Source organism: Sycon ciliatum, chromosome 3 (assembly GCF_964019385.1).
Source record: "Sycon ciliatum chromosome 3, ocSycCili1.1, whole genome shotgun sequence".
NCBI classification, from domain to species: Eukaryota; Metazoa; Porifera; class Calcarea; order Leucosolenida; family Sycettidae; genus Sycon; species Sycon ciliatum.
Window position 1 is genome coordinate 5547592 of NC_088645.1, and position 12303 is coordinate 5559894.

The window sequence follows — 12303 nt, forward strand, 5'->3', positions numbered from 1 at the left end:
CCGGCTGCGCTACTGCGGACATGCGCACTGCTGGCAGTGCCGGCTGCGCTACTGCGGACATGCGCACTGCTGGCAGTGCCGGCTGCGCTACTGCGGACATGCGCACTGCTGGCAGTGCCGGCTGCGCTACTGCGGACATGCGCACTGCTGGCAGTGCCGGCTGCGCTACTGCGGACATGCGCACTGCTGGCAGTGCCGGCTGCGCTACTGCGGACATGCGCACTGCTGGCAGTGCCGGCTGCGCTACTGCGGACATGCGCACTGCTGGCAGTGCCGGCTGCGCTACTGCGGACATGCGCTGTGCTGGCAGTGCCAGCTGCGCTACTGCGGACATGCGCACTGCTGGCAGTGCCGGCTGCGCTACTGCGGACATGCGCACTGCTGGCAGTGCCGGCTGCGCTACTGCGGACATGCGCACTGCTGGCAGTGCCGGCTGCGCTACTGCGGACATGCGCACTGCTGGCAGTGCCGGCTGCGCTACTGCGGACATGCGCACTGCTGGCAGTGCCGGCTGCGCTACTGCGGACATGCGCACTGCTGGCAGTGCCGGCTGCGCTACTGCGGACATGCGCACTGCTGGCAGTGCCTACTGCGCTACTGCGGACATGCGCACTGCTGGCAGTGCCGGCTGCGCTACTGCGGACATGCGCACTGCTGGCAGTGCCGGCTGCGCTACTGCGGACATGCGCACTGCTGGCAGTGCCGGCTGCGCTACTGCGGACATGCGCACTGCTGGCAGTGCCGGCTGCGCTACTGCGGACATGCGCACTGCTGGCAGTGCCGGCTGCGCTACTGCGGACATGCGCACTGCTGGCAGTGCCGGCTGCGCTACTGCGGACATGCGCACTGCTGGCAGTGCCGGCTGCGCTACTGCGGACATGCGCACTGCTGGCAGTGCCGGCTGCGCTACTGCGGACATGCGCACTGCTGGCAGTGCCGGCTGCGCTACTGCGGACATGCGCACTGCTGGCAGTGCCGGCTGCGCTACTGCGGACATGCGCACTGCTGGCAGTGCCGGCTGCGCTACTGCGGACATGCGCACTGCTGGCAGTGCCGGCTGCGCTACTGCGGACATGCGCACTGCTGGCAGTGCCGGCTGCGCTACTGCGGACATGCGCACTGCTGGCAGTGCCGGCTGCGCTACTGCGGACATGCGCACTGCTGGCAGTGCCGGCTGCGCTACTGCGGACATGCGCACTGCTGGCAGTGCCGGCTGCGCTACTGCGGACATGCGCACTGCTGGCAGTGCCGGCTGCGCTACTGCGGACATGCGCACTGCTGGCAGTGCCGGCTGCGCTACTGCGGACATGCGCACTGCTGGCAGTGCCGGCTGCGCTACTGCGGACATGCGCACTGCTGGCAGTGCCGGCTGCGCTACTGCGGACATGCGCACTGCTGGCAGTGCCGGCTGCGCTACTGCGGACATGCGCACTGCTGGCAGTGCCGGCTGCGCTACTGCGGACATGCGCACTGCTGGCAGTGCCGGCTGCGCTACTGCGGACATGCGCACTGCTGGCAGTGCCGGCTGCGCTACTGCGGACATGCGCACTGCTGGCAGTGCCGGCTGCGCTACTGCGGACATGCGCACTGCTGGCAGTGCCGGCTGCGCTACTGCGGACATGCGCACTGCTGGCAGTGCCGGCTGCGCTACTGCGGACATGCGCACTGCTGGCAGTGCCGGCTGCGCTACTGCGGACATGCGCACTGCTGGCAGTGCCGGCTGCGCTACTGCGGACATGCGCACTGCTGGCAGTGCCGGCTGCGCTACTGCGGACATGCGCACTGCTGGCAGTGCCGGCTGCGCTACTGCGGACATGCGCACTGCTGGCAGTGCCGGCTGCGCTACTGCGGACATGCGCACTGCTGGCAGTGCCGGCTGCGCTACTGCGGACATGCGCACTGCTTGCAGTGCCGGCTGCGCTACTGCGGACATGCGCACTGCTGGCAGTGCCGGCTGCGCTACTGCGGACATGCGCACTGCTGGCAGTGCCGGCTGCGCTACTGCGGACATGCGCACTGCTGGCAGTGCCGGCTGCGCTACTGCGGACATGCGCACTGCTGGCAGTGCCGGCTGCGCTACTGCGGACATGCGCACTGCTGGCAGTGCCGGCTGCGCTACTGCGGACATGCGCACTGCTGGCAGTGCCGGCTGCGCTACTGCGGACATGCGCACTGCTGGCAGTGCCGGCTGCGCTACTGCGGACATGCGCACTGCTGGCAGTGCCGGCTGCGCTACTGCGGACATGCGCACTGCTGGCAGTGCCGGCTGCGCTACTGCGGACATGCGCACTGCTGGCAGTGCCGGCTGCGCTACTGCGGACATGCGCACTGCTGGCAGTGCCGGCTGCGCTACTGCGGACATGCGCACTGCTGGCAGTGCCGGCTGCGCTACTGCGGACATGCGCACTGCTGGCAGTGCCGGCTGCGCTACTGCGGACATGCGCACTGCTGGCAGTGCCGGCTGCGCTACTGCGGACATGCGCACTGCTGGCAGTGCCGGCTGCGCTACTGCGGACATGCGCACTGCTGGCAGAGCTGGTCTACTACTAGTAGTACTGAGTGCTACCCTTGCACTACTGCTCCTTGTATCTGTACTGCTGGATATTCCGGTATGTGCATGAGTGTACAGTGGTGCACTTACTGGGACAGGTACATGACGTGGACTGGTTCCATCCCCTGTGCTGCTGGTGGTCATACTGACTGATGAGCTAGCAGTGACAGCTCCGGTCTGGCTAGTCTGGGTCACTGATGACTGGCTGGCAGTAGTACTCAGTGCAGGATCTAACTGCTTACTTGGTTGACCAGGTTGCCACTGTTCCTGGTGTACAGTCTCAGCTGCTGCACTAAAACCTCTCCTGATACCAGTACTGCTAGTATCTGATTCCAGTGCTTGCTGACTATCTGAGTCAGCTGGAGTGTCCTTTTCTTCCTGAGACTGGGTAACACTTGGCATGAAAGGCTGGGCTGTGGCATCCACACTATTACTAGTACTACTGCTCGTCCTTTCCACAGAGTCCTGGCCCGCTGCACGTTCAGGCTCTTTATTAACCTGCGACTCCAGCTGGCTCGCGAACTGGTCGAAGCGATCGGTCGTCGCTCTCGTTTCTTGATTCAAGTCTTCCATCTCGTCGTGTACCTTCGATACGGCTTTGATATTATTAGCTCCCAAGTACAGTTCCTCCATGTCGGTCAGCAATGCAAATATTTCTTGCTCGACATTCTCAAGATACCAGAGCTGCTGGTCCGACGCTTCCATCGTACCGCCCTCTCGCATTATAACCAACAACCCTCGTCGGCTGTTTGTAAATTCTCTTTTTGCTGTTTGCTTTTTGCTTTTCAATTGCATCAAATGGCCTTCGACATTTTCAGGTGGTACAATTGACTTGCCAGGAGGTACACCGCTGGAAGCCGTATGCTTCTTGCTTTCCGGTGGGTCCTGTTCCACCTCCGCTTCATGTGGGCTGATCGAGCTGCTCTCCTCGACATCGCTACTCGTACGCTCTGACATTTTCGACTTACAAACTGCTAATTTCTAATATTGTTCGAACCATCCTCTGCTACCATCTGTTCCGAATATGAACTGCGTGGCGGAATCACGCTTATGCTATTTCTAGTAGTTCTACGACAAACTCCAAACGACTTTCTTTCTTCCATTTCACTCTGTTTCTCTCTCACGACAACTCCCCCAAGCAGGGAGAAACAGCAAATACAAAAGCAAAGAAAAGCGCCGCGCGTACGGCACATGCAGGGCGATATGCGCAACCTACGACAAATTAGCAGCAGCGCTGGTACAACAGAAATGTACAAACGCCGGAAACGTAAAGGTCATGAACCCGTGCGACCCCCTGTCGGCTGGGACAGGATGACTACATGTACAGCTATAAACGTACTCATATCGAGCCAAGAAAGATACGCGACAGATACAACTCAAGCATATAGAAACAAGAAATAATTAGTGCACTGCAAGTGCCAGCGTAATCTGGCATAATGGCAAATATTGCATAGTAGTGAAGGTGAGTCCTGAACAAGTGCTTAGCAACCCAGGAGTGCTTAGCCACCCAGGAGTGCTTAGCCACCCAGGAGTGCTTAGCCACCCAGGATTGCTTAGCCACCCAGGAGTACTTAGCCACCCAAGAGCTCTTAAAACCACCCAAGAGGGCACAACTTTATAGACACCGTCACACGGTCCTTGATGGCATAGTTCACATCACCTGGTCCACAGCTACTGCAGTTATGTGGTGTATTCGTGCAGATGCAACGGGGGTCATTGTGCACATAGTCCAGGGTTTGCTGATTTGTTGAAGATGTTCTCCCCCTTCCACCAGAGATTGCTTTCATTTCGCTGCTTTTTTTGTTCACTATTACCCCTGGATATGTACGAAAGGCGATGAGAAAGTGTTCGACCTGGCCCAAAAGAAACCGTATATCACTGGTTTCTTGTTTCTAATTGTCACAATATCCACACTGCAAGTGAATGTATTTCACTCAACAATGGCTCGAGTGTCATCAATCCACCTCGGTAGAAGGTTTTCATCTAGCCAGTCTAGCACATGGTGAGACTTCTCAATCTAAAATGGCCAAATGCATTGCAATTACAGCTTCACACTCTTGCAACAGGGTATGATGTATCTTGGCAACAGAAGTAGTGCTAGAAGCAAAAGGGTAAGACAAACCAATCACTAATAAGCTTACTTGAACACGGTGGTTGCGATTATCAGTGACCAGGACGTGTCCATGCCTATCCTCGGCAATGTACTTAGGATAGTTGAACTGACCATCTGACTCTCCCCTTGATCCGAACATGGTAATGAAGTTTCCATCAGTAGTGAAAACCTGCATGAAAACGAAATGTATTTAAAACTCTACAATGTGATGACTATGTCCTTCAAGAGTTCAATACTGTGTACAGGTCCTCCCTCGTTACTACATAATCTATGGCAAGTTGGGACATAGAACAAGTCTTTTAACGAGACTTATCTTATTAATACACATCCACGCACACGCACACATACACACACACACACACATACACACAAACGCACTCACATACAAACACACAAACACACACACACGTACAGTACTCACTGGATTAAAAGCCGGGGCTTGTATTTTTCAATACCAATTTTGACGAGGCTTATATTCAAGAGGGGCTTCTATTCGAGAGGGGCTTCTATTCGAGAGGGGCTTCTAATCGAGTGAGTACGGTACGCGCAATCACACACTTACATACGTGTGTGAGCCCCCCCCCCCCCCCTACACACACTGAGACTCCAACTCCGACATGTCCATCGTGTGAGCGATGATCGTGAACGGCTATGTTAGACATAACAACTTGTGCAGGCATTACACCATTCAGCAGTCTGCAAGGCTGATGAATTGACCGCCACTAATCCTGGTCTACACCACACAGCTGATTGAAGTAGCTTTTTCTGTCCAGTGAACCCCTTTTTTGCTTTTTTTGCTTTTTTCATACACACACCACACCACATGTTCTGGCATGCACTGTCTATTGGTAACCACACAGGAGAATGAACGAAGAGCTAGGTAAGTGAGAAAGAGAAGAATGACATGTGTGACCATAATCGTCAGGAATTGAACCCGGAATCTTGTAGTGACCTGACTCCTATTACATCACTTCATACATAAGCATGCGCAAGAAATAAAATCATTCTCTTTGGCCTCAACTTCTTTGTTGTCCGGTTGGCCATTTAGCCGTCATCTAGGGCCCGACATAAACCCCTAAATCGGTGACCCCGACGTGATTTGAAACCACAACCTTCTGATACACAAGCATATGCAAGAAATAAAATCACTCTCTTTGGCCTCAACTTCTTTGTTGTCCGGTTGGCCATTGTAGCCATCGTCTAGGGCCCAGTTTTTATCCGGCCATCACCACCTCCACCATCCGTACCAGCTCAACAGTGCACGCACGTAGGTATACGCATAGCTCACAGGACTTACAAGTGGAGCTGTGCACGCCTCCATCAGTCCCCACCTCAACCGGCACACCTCGCCCCAATGCAGTGCTCCTGCTGGTACCCCGCCAAGCCTGTAACATGCAGCCGCCTCTGACATGATAACACTCCTCTGTTACGCGTACGTTTCCTCTTTTCTTTCTTTCTGCCTCTGCCATGCCCTCCACCTCTGTCACGTTAACACACCTCTGACACGCTAACCCGCCTCTGTCATGCATCTCTCTGTTTTCCACTTCCTGCTCTTTGACTTTTGTTTCGGTCTTTGTTGCCAAGTTGTCAACAAATTTCAAAAACACACATCGCTCTCTTGTGCATATTGTATTATATATTTTATTGCCTTTCCGGCTTGTACATGCCACACTTCCTTTCTCTCTCTTTTTCTTGTTTATCGTGCTTCACTCCCGACCTCACCAGTGGCAGGGGAGTACTGTAGCAACCTGACTCCTATTACGTCACTTCTTATGTATGCATGCGCAAGAAATTAAATCATTGTCTTTGGCCTCAACTACTTTGTTGTCGGGTTGGCCATTTTAGCGGTCGTCTAGGGCCCGATGTAAAACCTCTAAAACCTCACGATTGGAAATTGTCTGCACATACCACTGCACCATATGGCGCACGCACGCATGCGCACGCATGCGCGCACACCCACCCACACACACACTCACACACACTCTCTCTCTCTCTCACACACCCACACACACAGCAGGGGCGTCGGAAGGTAATTTTGTGTGATACACTCAGCCATCTGAAGTACAATTTACTCGTGGGGGAGGGTGGCCGAGCCGAAATTTTGGAAAATTAGAGCCCAAATCAGTACATTATCTTGATCCACGGGCGCTTTGGGCAAATAGTGGTACGGTCAGTACCGTAGTGACCGTACCATGTGCGACACCCCTTCACACACACACTACACACACACACACACACACACACACACACACACACACACACACACACACACACACACACACACATACACACACACACGCACGCACGCATGCACGCACGCATGTGCACACACGCACACACGCACACACACACACACACACACACACACACACACACACACATATACACACACACACACCTGGTCCTGGTCCTGGTAAACACTGCCATTACGGTCACGTGTCCCCTCGCGGGGCCGACAACATGGAAAACGACGCGCGAAGGCAGAAAGTCGGCAGTCTGCCGAGAGATCAGGGACCATGTTCAATCGGCACGACGAGAGAGCCATCTCCGGCAGCTATGGATTTGGAATCCACGAGTAGAGCGGCAGCACCGGCCACAGGCCCCACAGTGGGCCTTGCAGCATGAGAGAGCGAGCCGCACACGCGGCGGCGGAGGAGTCGCCTGAGCAGCAATGGCAGACACCGCCGCCCGGCACGGAGCCCGAGACGCACGTGCATGTGCACACACGTATGCACACGAACACACACACACACACATACACACACACACACACACAGACACACATACTCATACATGCCCATTGCGGAAGTGATGATAGTGAACAGCTATGTTAGACATAACAACTTTACCTGGGATTACACTATTCAACAGCTTGCAAGGCTGATGAATTGAACAACACTAATTTTTGGCCTGGTATCCACCACACAGCTGTTTTTGAAGTGGCTTTTTCTGGCCAGTGAATCCCTATTTTCCAATTTTCATTTTTCTTCTTCTTTTTTAATTTTTTTGACACACACTACACAACATAGTCTGGCATACACTGGCTGTTGGTAACCACCCAGGAGAATAAAAGAAGAGGTAGGAGAATGAGAAAGAGAAGAAAGTCGTGGGCGACCATAATCGTCGGGAATTGAACCCGCAACCTCTCGATTGGAAATCGACTGCGCAGACCCCTGCACCATATGGGACACACATATATACACACAGACACACACACACACACAGACACAGACACACACACACATTAACTACGAAACTTTGCACGTCGCCCACACGTTGAGTGACATGTTCAATGACACGTTAAGTGTACCGTCACTCGTGCATGCACAATGTTGTTTGGCCGGCATAGTCACCGTGAAGTGCAGTGCACGCGACCGTAGTCTGTAGCAAAGTATGAGAACACAGCAACAGCACTATCAAACATAGCAGCATAGCTTGAGCGGTAGCACGAAGCTGCGTGCACCCATTATTCTGCATTATCACTGCCGGAGCAGGATTTTGGCGGAGCCAAGAGAGGAGTCAGAGAGGGTTCACTGCGGAGCAGGATCTTGGCGGAACCAAGAGAGAGGTCACTGCCAGAGCAGGATTTTGGCTGAGCCAAGAGGATAGACAGGTCTGAGGGAGGGGACCGAAAAGTCCCTCTTTGGCTAGGCATTATTTGTTTGTGTATTGAGACAGCATGTGATAAAGAGGATACTGAGAAGAGTTCAAGCAACACAGATGTGAACACAGCCAATGTCTCGCAGTAAGACAATTATCTTGATGAGCTCCTTGCCGGTGTCCCGCATTCTACGCCAGAACATTGCTCGTGCAGCAAGGGGAGCTTGCCCAAATAGAAGGACGAACTTTGCTGCAGTGATCAGCTTGATCTTGGCGTCAGGCCGCTCCGCAGCTTTGGGAGCAAAGGTTGTGAAGGCATTCAACTTGGTCTGTACAGAGCATCAGCCACCGGCATTGGAGTTGACTGGCAAGTATGATGCTCTAAACAGTAAGTGTTGCTGGACACAGATAAGTAGAGGGTGCGGACGAGTGCAATGACCACAGGAGAACTAAACGGTGTGTGCCCACCTTCAATATGTTCACAAAGTCTGGTGCCACCAGCTCAGGTCATCCTTGGTTGAGGCTGAGAGGTGCAGCATTCTGTGGGATGATATCTCAGATGTGGCCTTGAAAAGGGCAGACAAGCAGCGTAGGGCAGATGGTGGGACGCGAATGTGAGTTGGCCTAGTAGGCAGGCGAGTTTGTGCTTGAGGACGCAACCCTTGTCGAGTGTGGCAGATACTAGATAGGTTGAGCGTTATACTGGAAAACCACATAGATAGTTGCACAAGAGTGGCCTAAGCATATCTGCTGGCGGACGGAATTCATGCAACACGTCAACAGCTGGCTGTACAATTTGGTTGGGATGTCAGTGTCATCTGCAACAGTACTAACCCTCATCCAAACTGGAGCAGACTGCAACACCACGGGCATAGGCCAGCCTGTGACTTACTTGGGTAGTGCAACTCAATAGTGACAAGTACTAGTACTTGATTGATTGATGCACTGTGCGTGCGTGTGTGTGTGTGTGTGTGTGTGTGTGTGCGTGTGTGTGTGTGTGTGTGTGTGTGTGTGTGCGTGTGCGTGTGCGTGTGCGTGTGCGTGTGCGTGTGTGTGTCAATTCTTCAGCCTTGCATACTGTTGCATGGTGCAATCCCAGCACAAGCTGCTATGGCTTCTGCTGTAGCATCGCTATCATCGACTCCGGCGATGGGCGTCCAATGGTCCAATGGTGTGTGTGTGCGTGTGCGTGTGTGTGTGAGGGGGGGGGGGGGTGGGGGGAGGGAGTTCTTTACCCCACCAATGACAGGTAGACCGACTAGTAGTAGTACTAGATTGATTGATGCCCGGGCTAGGGCTGTGCCTAGGTGCAGACTAAAGATGGGATGACCACTGTGTGTATGGTATCGAGACTCTGAGGGAGTGACAGATCTAGTTGTAATCTCTCCAACAAGGATGTATTGGCAACTATTGCAAAGAGGCGACGCCGAATCATTTTCGTCGTTCAGGTGTTTGAAATCATATCTTCGGCTTAACGGAACGAAACAAGTACCGCGTACCGGCATGAGATAATATCCATAAATGGATTTCCAGCTGCTGTGATCTCTGGGGAATCTCACCTGCTCGCAGACCAGATTTCATTTCCTTCCGTAGTGATCCGCACGTGCTGGGACACAAAGATCGCGTCCTGGACTGGGACTGGTGAAAACAAAACTGGTGAGTAGGTTGTCAGCTTCGCCACCCATACCGCCATAGCCTACTAGAGAGTAGAGGAGTGGACTTTCACTAACTCTGGCTGCAAATACACTCATCCCTCGGTTATCCGGACCCCGAAGTTACGGGCACTTCGGTCTACCGGGCACTATTTGGGCGAGTTTCAGGGGAAATATTACTACTCTTTTGTCACTTTTCGTAGAAATATTGACGTCATATGCCATATCAATGGCCTTTTCCCCATCAAGATGTATATGATTCGGAGTTACAGACATTTCAAAGTTACGGCCAGTGCAAGGTCCCGGACTGCCCGGATAAACGAGGGATGAGTGTAGAGGCTAAAGGCGAGCCTGTACCTGGTAAAGCGTTGTGAGTTGTGACTCCATTTCTCTCAAACATCTGCGGATTTCAAATCAAACGGAGCTGGTGGTGCAAACGGTGCCAACAATTTACGTTCTCAGCTGCCTGCCCCAATCGCCGCGCTCGGAGTACATTCACAGGCCTGAATCAGGTGATCCACAAGGGCAGAGTTCCTGCCAGAAGCATCCAGTTCACTGGGGAGGCGTGAAACCGTCATGGCGCAAATATCTTTGACCGTAAGGCAGCCATGGTTCGAGACAACAAGGATGAGGACAAGAGAAAACACAACCCGTTGAAACACAACGATCTGACAAGAGTGATCCACACACAGAACGGATCGAAATATAACTAGGCAAACTTTAGCATGCCACGTCAAATGCCATGACGCATGCCGCCTACGTTGAGCGACACGCACGAATGAATGCTTGGTTGAGTGTCATGTTGAATAACAAGTAGAATGTCACGTCGCATAGAGATTACTGATTAGAGTATCATGTGTGCATGTACCATGATGTTAGGTCGTCATGGTTACCGTGATGTACAGTGCACGTGACCGTAGCCAGCAGCAAAGCATGAGCATACAGTAACAGCGCTAGCAAACATAGCAGCATAGTTTGAGTGGTAGCACTGAGCAGCTGTGTGCACCCATTAATCTGCATTATTATTATAATTATTACTATAATACTACACACACGCACGCACGCGCGCGACCGCGCGCACGCACGCACGCACACGCACACACATATATTACTAGATATTATACACAAACAAACACACACACCGACACACACAAACAAAGACACCCACCCACACATGCCTACTATGGCTGCAGCTATAGAGGCCTGCAGCATGAAATGCACTTCACCATGGTATGGTCTGGACAGCGTGGGTATGCCAGTGATCCAGGTAACAAAACAGGTCATGTCCTTGGAACATAGGTTTGTTGTGGTACATTAAACTATGAACTGCAAATATGGTGATGCTATCAAAATCTGTGTCAGACCTGGGTTGAACGGAGCATAATTTCTCGCCGTAAACTCTGAGTGTTAGACTTGGATTGAATGGAGCATGATCACTCACTCTCTGAACTCTACACACTGGGCAAAGCTGTTGAAAGTCAAGTGACTAGCAGCTCACAGATTGATATTGTCTTTGTTGTCTCGGTCGGTGGAGCATGAGACTCTCAACCTCATCGTCATCTTCGAGCCCCACGTTGGGCGCCAATTGTCGTCGGATGTTTTATGCAGACGCTAGGGGACGATAGGCTGTTTCAATATCTCTCTGTACGTCCCACGTATACAACACACAAAGGTCGAGTTGTTCTTGCTCATTGAGAGTCTCAGGAAGAAGGCGTAAAAGAAACAAGAATGAGTACAATATGCGTATGTGTGCTGTGGTGCAACCTGCACAGTCTGTGCGTGGTCTGTACACAGCCCGCGAGGACACAGCGCCACACAGAATAAATAGGCCAAAAGGGGAACTCGTAGAGGTCACGGACGGGACCTCCAAGGTCACGGACAACATGTAGACTATTCACAACAACCCGCATCAAATGTATCGCCGGAAGAAGCAGTGCACTTCTAATAATTGTAAATAGCGGACAGCAGAGAGCTTTCCCTCAACAGCAGACCCAGGTTCAATACACGTAGCAAAATCTGGTGGGAAAGCTGAATACCGTAGAGCATGCCATCACCAATGTATCATGTCTGCAACTCTGCATTCCTGATAGAACTAGTAGTGTTAGGTTGGTTTTCAAACCAGACATGATCACGTGATACTTGTAGACACCAGTCCAAACAGTTGCCCAGTAACATTCCATTACAGCAGTAGTTACAGTAGGTATTCCTGACACGACTCTTTCCTTTCATACATACATGTTACGTGTGAATTAGTCAAGTAATTAGTTACTTTCATGGACTCGCCATGCACGTGCATACACCATTGGACAATTGGATGCCCGTCGCCGGAGGCGATGATAGCAATGCTACAGCAGAAGCCATAGCAGCTTGTGCTGGGATTGCACCAT

General features: G+C 52.8%; 1 protein-coding gene across 1 annotated transcript in view; it reads right to left on the bottom strand.

Annotated features, from left to right (window-relative positions):
- LOC135811253 (tripartite motif-containing protein 2-like) overlaps positions 1-12303 on the bottom strand; it is a 190324-nt gene that overhangs the window by 37076 nt on the left and 140945 nt on the right. Inside the window, exon 8 of the mRNA XM_065324457.1 lies at positions 4693-4833. Within this exon, the coding sequence (XP_065180529.1) occupies positions 4693-4833 (141 nt within the window). The remainder of the gene's footprint in view (positions 1-4692; positions 4834-12303) is intronic.